At 32.8% G+C, this 24932-nt stretch overlaps 1 protein-coding gene across 1 annotated transcript; it reads left to right on the forward strand.

Moving 5' to 3' along the window:
• LOC132740247 (cell division cycle protein 27 homolog) lies at positions 1 to 23829 on the forward strand. The gene is made up of 19 exons (XM_060728115.1): positions 1 to 165; positions 1275 to 1350; positions 2087 to 2234; positions 3158 to 3381; positions 4680 to 4891; positions 5487 to 5683; positions 6599 to 6731; positions 7296 to 7393; positions 8056 to 8125; positions 8988 to 9186; positions 9922 to 10094; positions 11302 to 11454; positions 12134 to 12214; positions 12847 to 12974; positions 13953 to 14070; positions 14985 to 15113; positions 16040 to 16114; positions 18567 to 18723; positions 19717 to 23829. Exons 1-19 carry the CDS (start codon positions 142 to 144, stop codon positions 19806 to 19808), a joined length of 2487 nt encoding a protein of 828 aa, XP_060584098.1. The 5' UTR covers positions 1 to 141; the 3' UTR covers positions 19809 to 23829.
• The last annotated feature ends 1103 nt before the right edge of the window (positions 23830 to 24932 follow it).

Here is a 24932-nt window from a genome sequence, read left to right on the forward strand (position 1 = left end):
AATGGGAACCATGAAAGAACGAACCTAATCGGACATGGAACCAGCTTAAATCCATTCTTTAATTACGAAAGCGAGGTTGTAAAGGAAAAAGGCCAATTATCGACTGAAATATTGTGTTTTGAGGATTTTTAATCCCTCACAATGCTTTTACAAGAGCCTGTACAGGTGAGTGTGACATAGAAAAAGCTTCATTCAATCTTTATTTTCTCTTTACCTAGCTTGTATACAAATTTACTCTTTCTAGCGGTTATTTAATTTTGAAATTTGTTTTGTTTTGACTCGCCCAAACGGCGGAAAACATGAAATGAGAATTTTTGTTTACCCATGAGAATTTAAAACCTGGTGCAGCGCAGTTACTAAGTTTTTTTCAGGAACAACATGCTTTTGAGGAGCATAGACAGAGATAATAATTTGAATGCATAATAAACGCAAGAGACTTGATCTAGACCAGCAGCAGTCATACTCATAGACAAGTTTGTTTTTACTAACAAATGAGTGTACACCCCCACATCTACTTCCACAGAGTTGAATATGTTATCTTTTTTCTTCACCCTCTTTAACATATAGAACCAAGTGTAATATGAAATTAGGCAAAGCCTATGAACGGGGAAGTCGGTAAAAAAATCCTTTCATTTTTCCGTTTTAAAGGTGTTATTCGGTATAATTTATATGTACCCACTTCCGTTTTCACTCGGAACACTCGACGATTATTAATAATCCGAAAAGTTGAGATTTGTTCCGTTATCGGAATACACCGCCTTTTATCATTGAGTTACATTGTAAATGGTGGCGCCTAACTAGAACTGACACTGAAAATTTCATTGATTCTATATATTTTTTAATTGCTTTTTATTTGAATTTTCTTTTAAATATACACATGTAGTCTATAGCCGGGCAAGCCAAAAAAAGCGGGCCCGGACTTTGACTTCCCCGTATTAATATGAAATTAGGCAAAGCCTATGAACAGGAAAGTCGGTTTAAAAAAATAGTTAATTTTTTCGTGTTTTTATGGTGTCATTCAATATTTCATGCACCGCTTCTGTTTTCACTCGGAATACTCAAAAATGTTACAACAATCTCAAATTCGTTGCTGTGACACGCAAACACCGATGAACTGTATAAATCACCCAAGCCCTTAATTAGTTTAAAAAGCATGCACTTTCTAATGGAAAAAAGAAGTTATTGCTATCTAACTAGATATAACAGATCAATATGACAATATGCAGCTCATAGGGCTGTGCTGAAATAACAAATATTGTTTTTCAACTTTTAAGGCTGCTGTGTGGGATGCATTGAACCATTATGACTACCGAGATGCAACATTCCTTGCAGAGAGACTCTGTGCTGAAGGTAAGTTTGCTGAATGCTTACAATCACACTTTTTCGTTTTAAGTAATGGCTTTAATCAAGGAGATTCTTAAAATCAGGGTGATTCTTTAAATACAAAAACAAATTTACAATTTTTAGCTTGTCTGTTTTTAAGGAACAGTCAAGCTATTATGATTGTGTTGTTGTCATGTAAAAACTTTAATGTAGTTCAATCAGAATTCAAATAATTTTAAAAGTATCAGTATGAATTTTGGAATACTTGCTTAGCATAGCAAGAGGCAGTTGTAAGACAAAGGGGCATAATTCTGAAAGTTATATTTGTGGAGTTATGTCAATTTGTGAATGTCAAAAATGGTTATTTTAACAGATGCATGTTTTTAAACACTGCATGTGGTGGTCTTGTTAGCTCATGATATTTTGATTTAACTGACGCTCATTAGAAACATAACCCGTTACCTTTAATCTAACTTCATGTATGATCTAAAAGAAATGATAAGAATCCAGTCAGGCTTGCTTGTAGTACTGTAACAATTTTAGTTAATGATATAACATTTATTGATAGAAGTTTCCATAGTTTAGCAGTTTTTATGCTAAAGTTAGCCAAATATTTTGGTAAGTGATACTGTAAATTGTTATATATAAAACTTCACAAGCTTCCTTAAACGTTATTACTGTAAGTGGCTATATAAAGACAAAATTCCAACTGAAAAAGGATGTTTGTTTATTTTAAATAAATTGATATTTTGTTATATTTCAGTTGTTAGTGATGAGACCTTGTATTTATTGGCAACCTGTTATTTCCGGTCAGGAAAACAGAGACAAACATATGCCCTGTTACAGAAAAGAGGTTATAATTCACCAGAGCTTAAATATCTGTATGCTAAATGTTGCATGCATGTTGAAAAGTAAGTAACCTCTGTGTTTATTAATATCAATCTGTTACATGGTTTTATCATATATACCTGTAATAAGGAAACTTCAATAAATTGACCGGAAAGTAAAATAAAATGTTCAATATCAAACAGTGACCTATAATTTTATTCATGTAGAAGAAAATGTGTAAATAAATATTTAAGATCTATAGCCCTGTGAATTAGAATTGTTTGAAATTCTGAGGGTGGCTTTTTAAATGAATATTTCAAAGGGGCGACTACCAACAACTCTCATAAAAGAAGAGAGGAAAGCCTTTCCATAAACTTGCTGCTTTGTAACACGCACAGATAAGATAAAGTTTTATCATTACAAAGCAACTGGTTCTTGAGAAATTTCTTGTGACGATGATTATCTGTCTGTCTGCGTAGCTCAATAGGGAGACGAAAAGTATCACATTTGTTTGTCGATCTTTGGGTTAAGTAGAATTTCCTAGCAATATTTAATCTGGACATTGTGTCACTTGTCTCACACTGCTGATTTCCAAAATTTTGTAGGAGTAGTGGTTTGGTCACTTGCAGAGAACTTGGCAATCGTCAGTAAGTTACTCTGGAAAGCTTGTTAGGTGAACTTACAGCAGAAGAATGACCCAAAGGTGTTGAGATCTGCATTAAAACCTCACAAACAAGGAAACCATGATTATCCTGACCTAATTGTGGCCTGTAATTTAATCTGACTTTGTTGATATTCATGCATAGTACAATATATTCTTACACCTTATAAGTTTATATATGTCTGGTTGTTTAAGACAAAACTGGCATATTCTTGCATGTATTGAAATTTGAAACAATGGTTGATAATTTCATACTGACAAAAATAACTTGAATGAATTATATACAATACTATAGATCATGATATTTTCAATTTCTTTGTCAACTTTCTGTTTATTTTTTTACAGGTTTTCAGATGCAGAATTTGTTTTAGCTGGAAATATATTAACTAGGCAAAAGACTATGGAAGATATAGAGAAAGAATTTGGCAATTTAGCTAGTCATGTGTTTAATGTACTCGGTGCTATATATACACGAACTGATCGTAATCAAAAAGCCATAGAATGTTATAAGAAAAGCTTAAAACTCAACCCATTGCTGTGGTCTGCATTTGAAGGATTGTGCCAATTAGGTGAGGTTTTGAATTTTCAACATGATAAATAATTAGTTTTCAATTATATGTGCTGATTTTGCTTTAAACATTTTTTCATGGAAAAAGTTTTGTATGTGAGAAAAAGTTCATGTAGCAAGAGAAACTTTTTATGTGTAAATCAGAGCTAGAGTTTTTGAGTACAAGGAATTTCAATGCAATATATAAATTAAACTTGCATTTTGCAGTGTTTCTAAGAGAGTGAGTTTCTTGTGTTTTTGACACACTTTATTCACACATGACACAGCAGAATTCAAAGCACATGTTTTCTATGACACAACTTCATTATTCAGTGAAAGAGGTCAAAAGTACGTCAATATTTGGTTGAAAATTTAATCTCTGACAATTACAGAAGCAAGGTATATAAAGAGTTAACTTTTAAATAGGCAAAAGAAGAAACAAAAAATCCTTTGATCTTTTGACATACCACACTCAATAATAAACAGTTGGGCATGTCTTCTTGTTAAAATATTGGCTGTAGCTTGGAATAGCCTATTTGCTTAAAACAGATTGTATTATGAAAACAACTAGCTTGTTTCACAATTTTTACAGCTTAATGTATGAAAGCAAAACATCTACGATCTATCAACGTTAAAGCTACATTAAATAAATTTCATAAAAACAGAAATAGCGACATTTCATTAATATATTGGGTTTCATATCGACACCAGATCTTATTTTGGTGTCCAGACAACCAGAATGAGTTTTATAAGTATAAAAATCCGCAACCTCTTTGTGGCGAAATCGGAAGCTCAATTTCTATTTGCATGAGAAACTCCGCCTTCGGATACATCAATATTAAATCAACAAACATGACTATAAGTAGAAGTCCTAATTTAACGGTATATTTCCGCATTGTAACGGATGTTTTCATACAAATTTAATCTTTTTTATGGTATGATTATTTTTTTCTGAACGCCAGACCAAATGCACCGTGAAGCTAAAACGGTTTAAGTGTGTTTGCACAAGAAATTCTCATATTTTCTGTGTTCCGGATAACAACTATAACACTGTGATGTAGCGCATACACAAGCTGATTGCATACACAAGCTGATTATAGTCTTCATTTGCATGTTAAAATTTGTATACGAACTTTAGTGTTACCGTGGGGTTTTCCGTTAAAAATCGTAATTTATAAACAATTTTTGATGAGATTTACAACAAAACTGTTAAAAAGGTTAATGAAACTGTAGAATGCTTGGTTTTTAGGCCGACGGCAAAATTATTTTTACATATTTATTTAATGTTACTTTAATGCCAATATTTTGTTTCATTAACAGGTGAGAAAGTAGATCCAACCAGTGTCTTTCCTGTGCCAACCCAGGCATGTACTACTATATTAATACAGAACACGAAGGAGGCTCACACTGTACAGAACACGCCCCCTATTATAGTCTCTGAAATTCTGACCCCTGTGGCAGAAGTACCGTCACCTCAACCAGTTCCTAACAATATTAATTTGTGTTCACCTCAAAATTTACAAAATATGAAGGTAAGTTGCCAAGAGCTTACATATAGATTTGTTATGTACCTTGGGTAAATAAAAAAATGACAAACCCAATGTGACCTCATTACTGACTTTATTGAAAAATAAAAATTGTGACCTTTTCTAGCAATGTATCTCAGGTGAGCAATCCAGGGCCATCATTGCCCTCTTGTGTTAACTCTTAACCTGCTGAATTTCTGAAATGTGCTTTTTCAGTTTCCATTTTAGTACTATCCATTATCATTTTTGAGGATATTAAGATGTAAACATTAAATTGGTCAGCCAACCATATAGAATCTGGTTGGATTGCATGGACAGTGCTGAACTGGTGGCAAAAGCTACATGCAGTCAATTCCATACCCTTGATGATGAAAGAGAAGGGTGTCCATGGCCAAGTGGTTAAGGTAGTTGACTTAAAACCACTTGCCCCTCACCGCTGTGGGTTCGAATCCCAACTGAGACTTTGGATTCTTTCATCATATATTTTAGAAGCATCAAATAAAGAAAACTCAAAACTAGAATATGTAAATGAATACCAAGTCACATAATCTTGTAACGCATGTTGTAATAGCACATATTCTTAAATAAATTTTATTTACAGTTGCTTAAAACACCGGAGCATGGTCATCAAGATGTTTGTGATCATACACCAGAGAATCGCAGGGGTAACATACATGATCAGCTTATGGCAAGTATAATCCAAGCCCCTAAAAGTACGAAGAAAACAGCAAGAACTCCTATGACAGAAAACAGACTGAGGGAATGTCCATTAGATCTTCTTACACAGTATTCACCAAGGTACTAAATTTTTAAGATATGCTCTGTTGTTTTTAGGGTGATGGACAGTATATAACTGATAGAATTTCTACCTCCTTAATCTAAGGCTGATCCACTTGCACCTCACTGATGTGTGTTTGAATTTTTTCATGTGAGGAAGCTTTCTAGCAAGCTTATCAGGTGCCTTAAACAATGCATGGAAGTGAACCTGAGTATTTCCACTTCCAGTAAACCATATGACCTGTACTATTTTGGTGCAATGTAAAATCCAACAAAACAAAAAAATTAAATCTAGGGGTGGTGGGTTTTAAGCACACTTAGATGAACATGTAATGATAACTTCTTTAATTGATCAGAAAAGAATATAAATAAAGTCTATATACATACAGGGATGTCCGCAGCCAGGTTGCTAAATTTGTTGTAAGTGCATTGCATGAAAATTGATCTCAGACAGTGTGTCTTATAATCATGTCTCACGTCTTGATTCAGAATAAATATTCATGTAAAAATAAGAAACAAAGCATTTGTAACACCCGAAGTAAAACAAAATCATCTTTCCTGTTTTGACGCCATATTGGTTGTGTGTTGATGTGCAGTTAAAAAATCTATCTGGCTAGTTATACAACAGTTCTCTCTAGGCTGGGATGTAGAAATTCTTTCAAGCGGATGGCTACTTATAGTAAATGATAAAAACTTTTGTCAGCTGCTAGCTGTCAAACACTGAAATATATGTGTTTGACATACTGGAGAATGGTGTTTAACTTGTATTTGACTGTATTGCAGATTTGGTATATTACAGTTAAAAACAATGATTGGTATTTGACTATATTTCAATTTTTGTATGTACTGTTCTACGCAGGCATTTGTATTTGACTATATATGCAGTTTTGTTGTATTATTTTTAAACACAAAAATTTGTATTTGATTATGTTTCAGTTTTGGTATATTACCCATCAACACACCAAGTCCCGAGAGTGTGCCACTTGCACAGAATCTTTTTGAAAACTTTATTACACCATCTCCTGCCGCTCAACATGAGTCTAATAATGAATCAAAGGCTCCTAGAAAGGTATTTATCTCTACAATTTTTTCACAGTTTACTGAAAATTTAGGAATGATCCATTGAAGTAGAGATGGATGCAAGAGATACTAATTAACTGTCACATAATAAGACATTAATTGGGCTAAAAGCAATAAAGTCACAATTCTGCAACTTTTACTTTTCAAATTTAAACTTTGAATTGACCAATCAAAATAAGATAAAAGTGAAGAAATACAACACATCAACACCAGTGCAGGTTGAGTAATTTAATAATCTACCGATTTTGGCATTAACGATCCTTTATCAGGCATGGACCTGTTCAAATCCAAAGCATAGCAAGTCCATTACACAAATTCAGCAGTGTAAAGGTGTAGTTACAAGATTTGAATACCAGTATGTGACATGATAACTATGACTTTAGGATGATAACTGAGGGGATGATAACTTTGACTTTAGGATGATAACTGTGGGGATGATAACTATGACTTTAGGATGATGATAACTATGACTTGTGGTTTAGATCAGGTTATCACATGTCTGATAATTTCATATACTAGTTTATAATCATTTAAAGTATGTATCTATTTTCAGCCAATAACAAGAAGGGCAAACCAGAATCAAACACTGATGCCAAAACCGCCACCTTTTAACCTTACTGGGAATACACAAGAAAATAATAGCAATATAAAGTAAATATACTATATGTCCTAGCATGACTTAAATTCAAATCTAAAATATATATACAAGTTAAAGGAGCATGCCTCCAGATTCTTGCTAATTGTCATGAAAATTTTGAAAATGTATTAAAAAGTACAATGTTTTTAAGTGAACAAAGAAAGTAACTTACACTAAGCAAATGACACTTTCAATCCATGTATAAGTCACCAAAAAAATGCCAAAATATGCAAAAATATCCATTATTACTTCTGTCAGGCAGTAGAAATATGGTGATGAATACTGCAAAATCTTCCATTGTATTATTACTTGAATTGTAAATATTTTTATATTTCTTAAAATCTTAGTTCATTTTTCTTAAAATTGATTTTCTTAAATTTTTCTTTGCTCATCTGGAGGCATGCAGCTTTTAGAAATAGTAGCTAATAAGAAAAAAAACCAGTTTAAACTGCTCAAAAGGAGCGGCATTATTATTCTGGTAAAATACTGCTATAGAAAGTTTAATTTAGTGTTAAATTTAGAAAAAAAGCATATAGGCAAATTTTATGAACAAGAAATTAGGAATTCTTAAGAGGCCAACATTTTTGATAATTGTGGGAATTAAAAAAACAACAACAACAAAAAGTATTTATTAAGCCTGACAAGTTTGTTTCATAAAGTTTATTTATATTTTCAGCACACAGAATAATCCACCAAATGTTAGACGAAGCTCTAGGTTATTTAGTCATAGTTCAAGTTCAGTAAAGGTATGTTGTTTAAGTATATTATATTCATAATATCAAGTTATAAAACAAGTTTTTACAACTGAGAAATTAACCACTTTATATTCACGTTTTTGACAAACAAGGATTAGTGTCTACTACTCCATGATGGGACATGATCCTGGTGAACGAATGTCTAGAAATACATCAAGATATTATGGATTAAGAAATAGATTCTTATAAAACCAGTTTCTTATCCCATAATTGTTTCATAGCTATTTGGTTAAATAACTAAAAGCCAAGGCACCAGAATTGGTATAAATAGGGGCACTCTAGTATTTCTTAAAGACAAAATACTTGGAAGTTAACACTTGGCTCTGGCAATAAAAAAAGGAAAAGAAATGATAAAATATAATATATGCTGCTGGCAATAAAAAAAGAAAAGATAGAAAACATTTTGTAATAGTATTTGTTTTATGGTAAATATTCAATGTTAGACTGTGATTACTTGCTATCCTTCTTAAATGTTGTAAATGGATTTGTTAATCTGCCTGATGTTGGTGGTAGGAAAATTACAAGATATATAAGCCGCGTCATGACAAAACCAACATAATGGGTTTGCAACCAGCATGGATCCAGACCAGCCTGCACATCCACGCAGTCTGATCAGGATCCATGCTGTTCACTTACAAACCCTATTACAAGTAGAGAAACTGATAGCGAACAGCATGGATTCTGATCAGACTGCACAGATGCGCATGCTGGTCTGGATCCAGGCTGGTCGCAAATGCACTATTGCCGTGACGCAGCTCATATACTGACTTGGTAGCAAACAAGACGGACCACCATGTCTACACTGGTCACATGGGTAGAATCTGTTTTGACAATTTTACTTTTTTTACTGTAGGAAAATAATAAACAGCAAAGTAAAACCCGTTTTACAAGTCCGAAGGCAGTAGTAAGGAAATCTAAAACAAGACTTAGTAAATCAAAACAAGATATATCCGATGTTAGTAAAGGGGAGATAATCATGGACAGTAAACCAGCGGTAGCCCCTGAACCACAACCTCAGATACAGCTTGTACACATGCAACAACAGTCCCTAGGTAAGTTGTTCAATTCATACTGTTTTATTTTGTGTTGTTTCATTCAAGACATTGCTTATAAAAGACATTTCTGACTTTAAATTTGGACATTGTTTAAATAAACTTACTTGTTATTTAGTAAAGGTACAGTAAGGGTGGATAATGTAAGAATCGCAAACCATCTAGGGGGTTAAACCCCATCAGGGGTAGGCTGTTGTTCCCTTGAGTAAGAAACTACACTCATTGCTCAGTACTGGTTGGGTCCAGAAACAGATTTGAGAGTATGTCTATAAGCTAATATCTTTTTACACAATCAAACTAAAATAAATTCTGTATAAACAAAGCTAAGAAGTGCTAGCCGCCTGGGTTCAAACACAGTCAGAGGCAAGTTGTTGTTTGCTTGAGCAAGAAACTTTACACTCATTGCTGAGAACTAGTTAGTTCCAGGAACAGATTCGAAAGTGTGCCTTTAAGCTTATAGCTTCCTACACAAACTAAAATAAATTCTGTATAAACCAAAGATAAAAATTTTCATTGCCATTAGTATTAAATCCTACCTGATTTTCTGTGCAATCTCACATGATTTGACTGTTGTCTTTCAAAAGGTCAACAAATATTAGTTACAAATTAAAAGCTCAACAAATTTGTTATACCCCATGGTTTAAGTAAAATTACTGTATAAACTCAAGAGAAAAAAAAGATAGAATTAATAATATGCATTGTTTCTAAATGGGATTTAACTGTGTTAAATTTCAGCTGGAATATTAACTTTGCTTCAAGCTGTGGGTAAAGCGTACCAGGCGATGTCAGAGTATAGCTGTCGTAAAGCCATAGAACTGTTTCAAGATCTGCCCCAACACCAGATGAACACTGGCTGGGTACTCTCACAGATTGGAAGAGCTCATTTTGAATTACAAGAATACCATCAAGTAAGGGAGATAACTTTTAATTTGAATAGAGTTTGGTAACACCAAAAGAAAAAAAGGGTAGGGCCATGTTATAACAACGCTGTCATTATGTTCCAAAATTTGGAAGTTAGAGAATGAACATATCAGACATTGGAAGTCATATTATATAGGTTAAGAAGGAAAAGCATTATAGTTTGGAAGTCACAAGCCAAAATCAGGGAGTAAATGACTCCCAGACTTCCACTTATTGGAGCCCTGTTATATAAAGGATCTGCATGAGTTGTAATTTCATATAGATTTAAACTGAATGACTTCAGGCCATCCTTAAAAAAATGTTTGTTTGCAGTAACACGACCGACTCACAAAATTTGCCCCTACTCAAATTTTTTTTTCATGGTCTGGATAAAAAATTTTTTTTTTGAATCAGAAAATTATGCCTTGTGCTTTGTTTTCGTTCTTTTAAAGGTTAATGGAAGAAATAAAATGTAGGTCTTATTGAATTATAATTCAGTTATCAATTTATTAATTGTTACCAGATTATCAAAGCATATATTGTCCAGCATTTTGAAATTCAATGTTTATTTGGGAGTACAGTTCAATAAAAAAAAAAAAAATCGACCTACCTACCCACCTTGAAAATTCTGGGTCGGGTTACTGCAAACAAACGTTTTTTTAAGGATGGCCTCAGGGAAAGAATTTGTACTGCCTGGAGTGTTGAATTTTTCGCAAGCTTTATATCAATTTAGGGATGATTCTGATGAAAGTTTAGGTGTAAAACAAGACTTTTTATATCACGTGATATTATAAAGTAGATCAGCAAGAATATCCTTTGATGTGTCATATTTAAATATAAACATGTACATATACTTCATGCATTAAACTTACATAATGTAGCAATGGTGTATACATTTATGTGAGTAAATATGTAATGATTTTGCCCTTTTATGTTACACCTTTTGAATATTAAACATATTTTTAGCAGAGGGTCTTTAATAAGTTACTTGCAATAAAATGTTAAATGGGTTGCATTGGTTCTTTGACTGATAAGACTTAGGCTGACAAATATTTTTGCTAAAATATTTTCGTAAAATTGCCAAAATCACCAACGTTTCCATATTGCCAACATTTCCATAATGCAAACTTTACTACCACACATAAATAAGATCATTTGATAATACATTTGATCTATTATCAACCTGCATAACAATAATATATAAACTATTTTTAGGCTGAGAAGACATTTAGAGAAATTTTACGCAAAGAGCCGTATCACACAGAAGGCATGGAAATTTATAGTACTACATTATGGCATTTACAAAAAGAAGTAGAGTTATCTTACCTGGCACAGGAGTTGACAGAGATGGATAAAATTTCATCCGAGGTATGTTGATTTAACCTTTAAAAGCCTAACAACAGAAAGTATGTTATGAAGTAACCATGCTTTAAATTTGAAATTGTACAAAATTAATTAATGGGATTTCAATGTATAATTAATAAGAATTTCAAGTCAGAGTATTGAAATTTCATTGTCTTATTTCATTGTCAAGTAAGTTTAATAATGGAATTTCATAACAATGAGATTTCAGTGTCAAATTAATGGGATTTCAATGTCTAAATTATGACTTTATAGTGGGATTTGAGTGTCATATAAATGGGATTTCAATGGATAATTGATGGAATTTCATTGTCAAATTAATAGGATTCAGCATATTATTAATCGAAATTTCAATATCAAAATGCTAAAATTGAACACCCAACTACTAGAATATTGTCAAACTGTACAGAGTACAGGTAAAGAAGATGATTATACTCTTTTTAGCAGGATGATTAATTATAATTATTATGACACATATTAAACATCATAAAATATAGGTCCAATTCAACTTTGGCTTTAAACCACTTATTTTTCAAATAGTTCAGATGGCGATTGGTTTTATGAATCCCCTTTAGTAGTAGTTTTAGTTTTATATTGGACTTACTTACTTGTTTGTTTCCAGTTTCCTAATTATAGTATATATAATCAAGTTTCTAGTTTTGTATTTAAAGAATTTACATTGTAGGCATGCTGTGCGACAGGAAACTGCTTCAGTCTTCAGCGTGAACACGAAACTGCCATAAAGTTTTTTAATCGAGCAATACAGGTTAGTCCCTTCTTATAAAGATTTTACTTTTTGTATATATATGAAGGGCTGGTTTTGATGAAACAATATGATTGCTTATATATATTCACTTCAAGCTCATTTCTATAATTTAAACGCTGGTTCAAGATTTTAAATTCCTTCTTTTGTGGCAGCCAAATAAATGGCTTATATATATAAATTGCAAGGTGATACTTTTCCCAAGATAATTTTTCCATACCTAAAGTGGTGATTAAAGAGGTACATTGAGTCATAAAGGGGCGCTCCACTGAGGGTTTAAAAAAATTTACGTTATGAACTAGAAATATTTTCAGGTAAATTTATTCCATTTGATGAAGGTCAAAACCAATAACTTGTGTGTAATATTATAGATCCTCCAATCTCTTTTTTCCTATGACCAAAAATGGATTATTAGTAAATTTCTTTATTATCTGTTTCATTATTTTTATTTTTTTATTTTTTCAATTTCAGACTTGAGTTGATTTTATGTCAAATTTTCAAATTTTTCATTTTTTGGACTGTCAAATCTCAATGGAACCTCTTTATTATTATCAACTATCAGTAAATGTAATATATGTATGTGTGCTCAAGGTGTTTAATAATAAAGATAACATTTTATTACATACCTGTTTTAGATTGATCCTTCCTTTGCATATGCTTACACGTTACTTGGTCATGAGTTTGTATATACGGAGGAGCTAGACAATGCTATGGCGTGCTTCAGGAGTGCGATAAGAGTTAGTCCTAGACATTATAATGCATGGTGAGTACTCCTGTGTTACATACGAATTTGTGGTCCTTCTTTCATTTAGACCATAAATAGAATTATAGACAAAAATTGGATTATATTTATTCTTGTTAAACAATGCAAAGCAGCAACAGATTTTACCAATATAACTAGTGTAGACCAAGGTCAGCAAGCACATCTAAGCTGTCTGCACTGTTCACTGTTCAGTCAGTACATGTTTTGAAATTCTCCCTAAAAATTCTAAATGGTTTTGTCCAGACTTAAAGATAGTCAAGTGTATTTAAGATATTTAGCATGGTAAAGGTTAAGACATTTTTTTATTGTGCCACTTTAAATCTGTAATTTACATTACCAGCTGATTACCTTTCTAAATCCAAGTCATGCTATAACCTTGTTTTCCTTCTATTCTTTATAATGAAAATAACTAGTTAACTTAGACATTTGTGCATTACCAGAGGAACTGTGTTATTTTACCAATTAATATTGGAACGTCCTGAACATAATTGAAAGCCCCATATTCAAAGCTGCATGCCTCTAGATGAGCCAAAATATTTCAATAAATTCAAATTTGAAAATAAAATGTTCTATGATTTTATGAAAAGTGAAGGATTCAAGATATATGCAATAATTTACATGTTATGTGTAATAAATTTGCAAGTGATTTTTCATCATTTACAGCTATATTTCTTCTGCATTACTAATGCAGTTAGGGCTATTTTTGCATATTTTACCTCTTTGGTAATTTATGTAGGTTGTAAGTGCCATTGATAATGTGTAAATTGCTTCCTTTTGGTTACATTATAATATTATACTTTTAAATAATTTTCAAAACTTTCTTGAAAATTAGCATGATACTGAAGACGTGTTGCTTTAAAAGTTTAAACCTGAGAAAATTGTTTCATAAATGTTGCATTCTACTTAATTTCACTTCATATTTATTAAAAAGAAAAGTTAAACTACAGGGTTAATGATGATATGTAATTATGATTACAGGTATGGTGTAGGGCTTATTTATATGAAACAAGAAAAGTTCCGTCTAGCAGAGATACATTTCCGGAAAGCTTTAATGATAAATCCTCAAAGCTCGCCCTTACTTTGTCATATTGGAGTGGTAAGTAGTTTATCGCCAAATGGTTAATCAACCTTTTTAAAATTATAAATTTAAAGAAAAATTGGCATATTTAATGAAAAATTGGCAAGAAAGGAAACTATTACTTAAGCAATGTTATGTAAAGATTGTCATTTTAGCATTGAAGGAAGACATGCTGGAAGATACTGTATGTTCAATAAACTCTAGAGATCTTACAATGTGTAAATTTAAGATATGGAACCACAGGCAGTATTATAAAACTTCATGTAGTTTTGGAGAAGGAATGATAAGTACCAGATAGTTAGGTGTTGAAGAGAAAAAAACAACCAAATCTGTATATTATCTAGAACACTGATTTAAGAATAATGATTCATTAATGGAGGAGGTCTGTTTGAGGAAAGTGTAAAATCAATATGTCAAAATAAAACAGTAGCCCCTTAGCAACATTTCATCTCGTCTTTGTCTGAGGTAGACGTGAATGTAGGGCCATTTTGGTTTGTCTGAGGAAAAGATGATCAGGTCTCTATGGCAGTGTGGTAAAGGACCATTTACTTCAGATCACTTATTCCATACAACATAAGGTTCAAATTCCTGTTTGGACTTAGTTTATAGCTATCAAGCTGGCTTGCAGAGTGATTATTGTTTTATTCAATTGCCCATTGCCAGAAATAGTGTATGGTGAGTCATCCAAGGTCTTCTGCCATTAAAACTGCAGTGTCATTATCTGTTTCTGCCTGTTCAGACGTGTATAACTCTTTATTTTAAACTTGCATTGGATGTTTAGAAACAAGTTTAATCTCATTCAAAATTAGCAGTATATTCAACATGTGAATAAAGGAAGTCTTCTAATGGTAGGATTATTCTGTCCTATCCAACAGAATTGGGCACTTGTTTTAAACTTGTTTAACTATAGACACATGTATGTAAATTTTCAGGTATTGCATGCCCAGCAAAAGTCAGATCAAGCATTGGCTACACTGGACAAAGCTATGGCCACAGATCCTAAAAACCCACTCTGTAAATTCCACAGGGCAACCATTTTGTTTGCTAAGCAAAAACATAAGGTTTGTTCATTATTATCTATTTTATAAGGTTTGTTCATTATTATCTATTTTATTATCTCTTAACATTAAACCTGCTTGACCCAAAGATATTGAGCCACCAGTATAGAGATATATATAGGCTGTATACCTTTCATAGCTCAATATTAGTAATACAAGGACTCCATTGAGTTTTTTTTGACATAACGGGACTGGAAATAATTTTTTGAGATTTATGTTCATTTTGATGAGGGTCAAGACCAATAACTTAACTCTGCGTAAACATAGGAGGCAACTAAATGAGTTTGAATTACTGCAATCTATGCATCTCTAAGCTCCAGCAGGTGAGGTGGTTTTGACCCCTCTTGTTGCTTTAAGTTTGTAACATCCGAGATTAGCCAGAAACATCTTTACTGTTTTGGCACCATATTTTTTACTAAAATTGTGTTGTGCCTCATAAACCAAACAAAACAAACAAAATGCTAGATCATTCTTAATCAGCAGACTTAAAGATATGAGACATATATAATTCACTCAGAGCAGTTTTAGTATTACGCACAATATTACCAACAGTGTGTTAATGTAATATTAAACAATAAAACAAACTGTTTAGAGCAAACAATTACAGTATACTGTGTCTGGATTAGAGTGAAGCAAATAATGCAGAGTAGAACCCGTGTTTTCATGGTGAAAGTTGCTGACTACATATGCCCCCTCACTCTTGTGGGTTTAAATCCAGACAGAATGTTTCATGTGAGGTAGCTTTCCAGCTCACGGAAGGTCGGTGGTTTTATTAAGGTACCAGCTTGTTGCTTAAAATAATGCACACTGAGGTCTTCCTCCCATCGTTTAAGCTGGATAGTCACAATCTTACCTTTACAATGTACAGTGTCATAGCATTGTTTCCTGCATATTAAAAGTGTATGTAATGCTACCTATATATATAACAGGAGGCCCTTGCTGAATTAGAAGAGTTGAAAAGAATTATTCCCAAAGAATCTCTCATTTACTTTCTTCTAGGAAAGGTAAGTTACATTCTCACTAGAAATGAAAAGAAATGAATTGTATGTTGTTGTCATATTTTGTATAAATTCTAAATAAGGATTACTGGTAATTTTATGATTTGTGCCTGCTTAAACATTTAAATGATGGTTACTAGAGTTTCTTAACCTTAACCTGGAAGCTGACTGGGGTGTGTTGTACACTGGAGGCAAAGCCAAATCAGTCTCAGTTGTAGCAGGTTAAGGGACTTTGAGGTAATTTAAAATAGTTTGTTGTGGGAGTTTAATAATGTTATGTTTTTATACATGTTATATAGTATAATGGTAAGTATGATCTAAATACCTGTTATGGTAAGTATGATATGAACATTTACATCTTTTTTCGCTGACTTACCAATAATTGATGAATAAAAATGTGTTACTGTGTATAATACAGTACAAAACCCACCTTTTAATTATAAAAAGACTGCCCAACTATTAAGAATTGAGCATTACTGATACATTCTGAAAAAAGGCAATTTTAGAAAAAATTTCCTTTGGTCACGTGAAATATTGATGATTTTTTCATAGTGAAATATGAAATTGAACACAATTATGGCAAATTATTTTTAGCTCACCCGTCACAAAGTGACAGGGTGAGCTTTTGTGATCGCTTTTCGTCCGGCCGTCCGGCGTCCGTCCGTCCGGCGTCCGTCCGTCCGGCGTCCGTCCGCCGTCCGTCCGTAAACTTTTACTTTAAATGACATCTCCTCATAAACCACTGAGCCAATTTCATCCAAACTTCACAGGAATGTTCCTTTGGTGGTCACCTTTAAAAATTGTTCAAAGAATTTAATTCCATGCAGAACTCTGGTTGCCATGGCAACCGAAAGAAAAAACTTTAAATATCTTCTTTTAAAAAACCATAAGAGCTAGAGCTTAGATATTTGGCATGAAACATCTTCTAGTAAGTGTCTACCAAGTTTGTTCAAATAAAAGCCCTGGGGTTAAAATTGGCCCCATCCCGGGGGGTCATTGATTTTCCCTATATGCATATAGTAAAAACTTAAAAAATTTTCTTTTAAAGAACCCAAAGAGCTAGAGCTAAGATATTTAGCATGAAACATGTTCTAATGGGTGTCTACCAAGTTTGTTCAAATAAAAGCCCTCGGGTCAAAATTGGCCCCGCCCCGGGGGGTCATTGATTTTCCCTATATGCATATAGTTAAAACTTAAAAAATCTTCTTTTAAAGAACTCAAAGAGCTATGGCTAAGATATTGAGCATCAAACATGTTCTACCAAGTTTGTTCAAATAATTATAAAAGCCCTGGGGTCTAAATTGGCACTGCCCCGGGGGTCATTGATTTTCCCTATATGCATATAGTAAAAACTTAAAAATCTTCTTTTAAAGAACTCATAGAGCTATGGCTAAGATATTTAGCATCAAACATGTTCTAATAGGTGTCTACCAAGTTTGTTCAAATAAAAGCCCTGGGGTCAAAATTGGCCCTGCCCCGGGGGTCATTGATTTTCCTTATATGTGTACAGAAAAAACTTAAAAAATCTTCTTTGAAAAAACCCAAATAGCTAGAGTTAAGATATTAAGCATGAAACATCTTTTAGAAAGTGTCTACAAAGTTTGTTCAAATAAAAGACCTGGGGTCAAAATTGGCCCTGCCCCGGGGGTCATTGATTTTCTATTATATGTGTATAGCAAAAACTTAAAATCTTCTTTGAAAAAACCCAAATAGTTAGAGTTTAGATATTAAGCATGAAACATCTTCTTAGAGTTTAGATATTAAGCATGAAACATCTTCTAGTAAGTGTCTACAAAGTGTGTTCAAATAAAAGCCCTGGGGTCAAAACTGGCTCGCCCCAGGGGTGTCATTGTTTTTAACTATATGTGTATAGTAAAAACTTTAAAAAAATCTTCTTTTAAAAAGCCCAATGAGCTAGAGCTGAGATGTTTAGCATGAAACATTTTCTTATGGGTGTCTACCAAGTTTGTGCAATAAAAGCCCCTGGGTTAAATTGGCCCTGCAACGTTGGGTTGGGGGGCCTATATACAGGTGAGCGACCTCAGGGCCATCATGGCCCTCTTGTTTAGATTTACCATTACACTGACAGTTTACACTTGGATGAACATAATGTTACTTTAATAATCTGACTGATGATGCCTTGTGAGTACAGTTAATATGGAGGCTGAGTGGCCTAGTGGTTAAAGTCACTGATTAAACAACTTGATCCTCATTGATCCTGTTGGTTCAAGTCCTGTCAGGGATTCTGGAATCTTTTATGCCAGAAAGCTATCTAGCTAGTTTACAGGCTGTTGGTGCTACTGAATTAATTTGTGGTGTAAGGGAACTAGAAGTCTTCCTCTACACCAAGCTTAATATTACCATATTACCCTAACAGTATCTGTGAATTTAAAAATAAAATGTATATTGATTTTTTCCCCGATACTTTGTTTTGAATGTCAGCTTTTTGTTATTTTAGGTTCATAAGAAACTTGGTAACACTGATTTATCATTAATGAATTTCTCGTGGGCAATGGATTTAGATCCTAAAGGATTGAACAATCATATTAAAGAATCTATAGAGAAGAGATTTAATGTAGAGGATGAAGACTCTCTAGTTAGACTCTATGAATCAGGTATGTTTATGATATTTAGTCCTTGAGTATATAAACTTCTTTACCTTCGTAATGTAACTAGCAGGAGTTTGGGGGTGTTTGTGACCAAGTGGTTAAGGTTGTTGACTTCAAACCACTGCCCCATACCGCTGTGGGCTCGAATCCCGACAGGGACTTTGGATTCTTTCATGTGAGGAAGCTAGATTACGAAACGTCGGTGGTTCTACTCAGGTGCCCGTTTGTGCTTGAAATACTGCAAGGAAGGGCACCTCGGGTCTTCCTCCACCAGTAAAGCTGGACATTGCCATATGACCTATAATGTGTCGGTGTGACGTAAAGCCCAATTAAACAAACAAAAATAAACTAGCAGGAGTTATTTCAAACCACTCACTCACCACTGAGGGTTCAGTCCTGCCATAGACTGTTGGATTCATTCATGTGAGAAAGCTATCCAGCTAGGTTACAGAACGTTAGTGGTTCTAATCCGACGTCTGTCACAACCTGAAATCTTGCACAGAGGGGCACCCAACGTCTTCCTCTACCAATAAAGCTTGAAAGTTGCCATATAACATGTTCTTTTCAGATGCTAATATGGTGCTTTGATACATGTCTCAATGAGGTATTTTGTAGGGTTACCCCCCTCTCCCAGTGATAAATACTGGGAATTTGCTTTTGTAAGAATGTTTGTTAAAAACCCAACATGTAATAATTTGAAAATGTTCTTTATATGTAAGAAGTATCTTAATTATATACTTCTAAATGAAATGATGAGAAATATTGATGAAATTAAATGTATATTTTCCTTTTTCCCTATTTTCGCTTTTAAAATATATATTCCACTGCAGTGAAACATACTTTCCATATTTTCACAGGTGTCTTAATTGATTATTTTCTTCTTAATTCAGTCAATTCACAAAATAAATGGAAATTACTGATTTGAACTGATTTACTTACTAATAAACATATTTACTATAATCATTCCTATGCCTATAAATTTTTGGATGCTATTTTTAGATATGCCAGAAGTAGCGGCATCGGGTAGTAATTCGTCATTGATGGATGCAGACGACATGTTACAGGCTGTTGAAAGTGACGAGAGTTTATGACAAAGGCTGACAGATTATACGATAGAAAACATGTCTTCAGTTTAGGCCATATAAACCAGCTTAGATCATATAAACCAGTTTAGGTTATATAAACAGCTGACACTGTGGTATATACTGTGTGTGATACAGATAATGAACAAAGTTCTGACTGAATGGTGAAAAGACGAAGATATAAAGACTGTCCTTCTTAAAGGAGATTATTGACTGTTGGGTGATACTTCTGGTGATATATCTTTGTGCTGATATTTATCTAGGGAGATATAATACATCTCTATGTCTTAATGGTTTTATATATGAGTGCTGGAAATGTTTATCCCTATTGTAACAAGTCTCTATGGTGAAATCTTTGGTGATATGTATTTATAGAGATATATATCTCGACTGTAGTATGTCACTATGGTGATATAATCCTCTAGGGTGATACATATATGTATTTATAGAGATATATATTTATGGTAGTAAGGCACAGTGGTGATATAATTCTCTAGGGTGATGATACATGTACATGTATTTATTTATAGAGATATAAGTCTATTGGTGATAAAAATCTCTTTGGTGATGTATAATTTGGAAGTTATATGTCTCTATTGTAATAAAAGTGGTAATATAAATCTCTGTAAAGTCAGTGGTTCTACGCAGGTGTCTGTTTGTGCCTGAAATAATGCATGGAAGGGCACCTGAGCCATATCACTTGCTGGTGTGACTTAAAACCCAACCCAAAAACAAACAACAATTTTAAATGATGCTTCTGTTTGAAGATATAAGCCTATATGGTTATTAAAGCCTTTATGGTGATTTTTATAGCTTCTATGAAGATACAAGTATTATAGAGATTATTGTGGGTTGTTTTTTTTGCAATAGGGTTTTATAAGTTCAAAGTTATGATAAACTCCATCCTATAGCCTCTTTTTACAAATTACATGTCAGTGTTATAAAGGAAATGAAAGTCACTGATGGAGATATTTTCCTCACTTTTTACTTTTTAAACTTTTTTTAAATTTTCAAATGGGATTAACTTCATAAGCAGGATTTATTTTTCAAGAATAATTGTTTTATCAATGGAATGTTACTCAGACAAAATATTTCATCTTTTTAGTTAATTTACACTTTGAATTTAAAAGGGATAATATACTGGAAATACATAGTAAATGTTATATAAATATGTAAGATTAATTTTTTGATTTGTATAGTCATATGTATAAGGGAAGTGGACATCTTTGGCTTAATAACTTAAGTTAATTCTTTCATCTTACTATTGGGCTAACATCATTAACATCATGAATAATTTTTAGAAAAATTATCAAAATAATGTAGGGACTAAATAACCAACAGTATTAATATTTATAATTCAGGCATAAAGACCAAATAGATGACTGTGTAAAGGATAGTACTTAGTTTTGTTAAGGATAGTTCTTTCAGCCAGTTTGGGTAGCTGAGTATAATTCTTGATATTTACAAAGCAGTGGATAACAGGGTCTATATATAAAGTATCTGTGTGGCAAACATTGTCCAGGCTTTAGAATATTTTCCCAACATAGTTTTGGGTTTATTCTTTGCATTTAAAAGTTTCCTGTTACATAACCATATGACATTACAGGTAAAAGACAATTCTCGCTTGTCTTGTTAAACAACTGTTAGAGATTGCATTTGATAATTGAGCAGCGCCATGACAAAACCAACATAGTGCATTTGCATCCGCGTAGTCTGATCAGGATCCATGCTGTTGGCTTACGAACCCTATAACAAGTAGAGAAACTGATAGGGAACAGCATGGATCCTGATCAGACTGCGCGGAAGCGCAGTCTGGTCTTGATCCATGCTGGTCGCAAATGCACTATGTTGGTATTGTCGTGACGCGGCTCATATAATGCTGATGTGATTGTACATCTTGGTCCAGTTACTTAAAATTGATAGAAAAATGAAATAAAGTTAAAAAAGGAATAATAGTCGTACACAGAAATTCTTCAGGGGAATAATCATTCTAAAATAGAGACAAAAATGAATTAATGTATAAAATTAGAACACTTTCATTTGATGTATACAAAGAAAGAATGTTTCAATATGGTTATACTTGTATGAGATTAATTTGGGATGATTTTTTTACATATTTGTATTTGTAACAGATTTTACCTCTTATACAAAATTGCTTGCAGGGATATATTTTTTTTTTTGTAAAAGCTCGCTATTAATTGCCTGTAGCTTCAATGTAATTAGTTGGAAAAATGCTAGATTCATTCATAGATATAATGATATCCCATACAGTAGCTCTCATCAATAAATTAAAATTTACATGTATATATCTATTATCTTTTGACCTTTTTGCTTAAATCAATATGTACATTTATTCACTTATATTGGCACTTACTAGTGGCCGTTTGAATTATTTATGAATTATTTTGTATTTGAATTACCTTCGGGAATTCTAACAAATCGTTTTTTTTCATAGATTCAACAATGATAATTTTTTTTAGATGAAATCTTCCATAGAATATTGTTACTGCATTGTATAAGAGAAGTTTAGAGTTCTTTTTTTTTTTGCATTTATTTTTTTCAAAAATCTATTTAGCATTCATTCATACCTGCACTGGTTAGTCTCTGTTTTCAATGATTTGAGCCACATCATGACAAAACCAACATAATGGGTTTGCGACCAGCATGGATCCAGACCAGCCTCCGCATCCGTGCAGTCTGATCAGGATCCATGCTGTTCGCTTACAAACCCTATACCAAGTAGAGAAACTGATAGCGAACAGCATGGATCATGATCAGACTGCGCAGATGCGCAGGCTGGTCTGGATCCATGCTGGTCGCTAACGCACTATGTTGGTTTTGTCGTGCGGCTCATTTATCTATCAAATTGATCTATCAAATTGCATTTCAACAAGCATCTAGAATTCTGCAAATTAATTATACATACATTTACCATGTGGAAAAAGACTGCTTTTGAAATATTATACAATAAGAATAAACATTTTATGTTTTAATAACACCTCAGATAGTTTTTGTATAAAACTGAAATAATTAGTTTTTTATTAAATGACAAATCAGTTTGCAAACTTTTTTTACGATTTGAACTGTACCAAACTTTGGTTCATAGCAGTGTTTAGGAGAAAGTGTATTTATAAGGGACTTTGGATTTTAATGTGAAGGTCCTATTTAGCTAGCTTAAGGAATGTCAGTGGTTTTACTCCTGTGACGGTTTCCTGTATAAAATAATTAACAGATGGGCAAATTAGCTCTTCAGCCATATCAAGCTTTAAAATAGAAACTAAGTATAGAAACTAAGTGAAATACAATAGAAAGTATGTGAGTTATCATTGAAACAAAGTGAAATATACATAGAAATGAACTGAAATATACATAGAAACTAATTAAAAGTCACCAAGAAACTGAATGAAATTAACATGGAAACTTAGTGAAATACATTGTTTGCATTGAAACTAAGTTAGATACAATAAGAAACATATTAAAATATATATACACATAGACATGGAGGTTGGGATAGGGGTGGGGGTGTAAAATGAAGATGATAACCATATCGCATAATGTTTTTATTTTTTTTAAAGTTAAGTAGGTTATTCCCACTGGCTAAATAATTTGATTGTAAAAAAAACACCAAAAAACAAAACAGTTATTCTTATGAATAATACAGTTTTGACAATAAATAAACCTTTTGATGAGATTTGCTTGAGAAAGGAAGTCAGGTTGTAGGGGGAATATTTTTATCTTGTGTAATGATTCAGAAATTCTATATATCCTTTGTAATATTTTTGTTATTGTGATGTATTTAATTTATTGACCTTTGTATAGCAACTTGATTGATTGTATAGAAAATATTGATAAATGTAGTGATTGATTGAAAAAATGTGTAGATTATAATTATTCAATGTTTTTTTCGGACCAAGGAGAATTGGTCAAGTTACATTTTGTTATTGAATGAATAAAAGTGCACCCTTTTTTATAAATTTATTTTGTATGTTCATGTTCGACAAATACAAAGTAAATAAATATTTAAAAGATTCATAGTGTTTTGGTTTTCATTTGTGGACTTTTAAGCTCATTTGAGCTTCACTAAGTTAAGCTCACTAAGATCAATCAGTTTGGCGTCCATGTGAAGTTCATCAGTTCACAGGTCACAGTTTTGATTGATCTTCATTGTAATCATGTCAGAGGTCATCGGATTTGTTCGAATATAGGTCAATTGTGACAAAAACTAGGTCACTGGGTCAAATAAGTCTGTTTGCACTAACGGGAGAGTAGGAACAATAGGAAACTGTATTTTCTCTTTTGAAATTAATGTCATTCATTCCTTAAACTGTTTGTGGTTATATGTATTTCATTTTGCAAAAAAAAAACAAAAACAAAATAAACAATGGAATAGACACAAAGTATTGTTCCGCTAGAACTTCGTCTGTCAGAATGCCTGCAACATGTTCAAGTCCGCTCCATAACTATTAAACTATTGACAAGTTTTGAAATATCTTGGTACAAATAACACCATCATAAGACGATGTTCAGAACGCAACGACCAGGTCATCACCACCAAGGCAAAGGTCATTCTTAAAAGGGAAATAAAGACCATATTTTGTGAACGGTCCATAAACTTTTTAACTACTTTAAAGTTTTAAAATCACTTGGAACAAGCCGGGTTGCTTCTCCGGAGGTCAAGGCTAATTTAAGTAAGAGAATTATACCGCCGCCCTTCAGACTGCCTTATTTGAACTTGTTACAATTTTTAATCTTCATGAACTCCGTCAGAATTATAATCTCAATGATATCTCGGATGAGTTCGGAAACGGGTCATCTTATTTAAAAAAAACTAGGTCACATTTAAGAAAATGGAGGTGAAGAAGATTGTTTAAGGTTCACATTTATATATCTTCCAATGTTACTTTTTGATACATAAGACTATCAGCTCACAATCTGGAAATAGAAAAGGGAAGTCACGATAGTATTTTAAGAGAAAACAAGTAGATTCATGTCGGAATTGTAATTTCTTTCCGTTATGTTATGTTTAGTTTATGTTCATGATGTTAATGTACAAAATTAGAATCCTTTATAAATAAGAATTCTCTTTAAAAAAAAAAAAAAAAAAAAAAGTGACATACATTTTGCCTGTCATTT

Source organism: Ruditapes philippinarum, unplaced genomic scaffold (assembly GCF_026571515.1).
Source record: "Ruditapes philippinarum isolate M1 unplaced genomic scaffold, ASM2657151v2 ctg4395_1_1_1_1, whole genome shotgun sequence".
Taxonomy (NCBI): domain Eukaryota; kingdom Metazoa; phylum Mollusca; class Bivalvia; order Venerida; family Veneridae; genus Ruditapes; species Ruditapes philippinarum.

What these genes read in the sequence shown, in the direction of transcription:
- LOC132740247 (XM_060728115.1), top strand. Translation starts at nt 142, where the DNA reads ATGCTTTTACAAGAGCCTGTACAG. An exon ending in TGTTGCATGCATGTTGAAAA is followed by an intron (nt 2,235 to 3,157) that starts GTAAGTAACCTC and finishes ATTTTTTTACAG; the next exon opens with GTTTTCAGATGCAGAATTTG. An exon ending in TGGATAAAATTTCATCCGAG is followed by an intron (nt 11,455 to 12,133) that starts GTATGTTGATTT and finishes TTTACATTGTAG; the next exon opens with GCATGCTGTGCGACAGGAAA.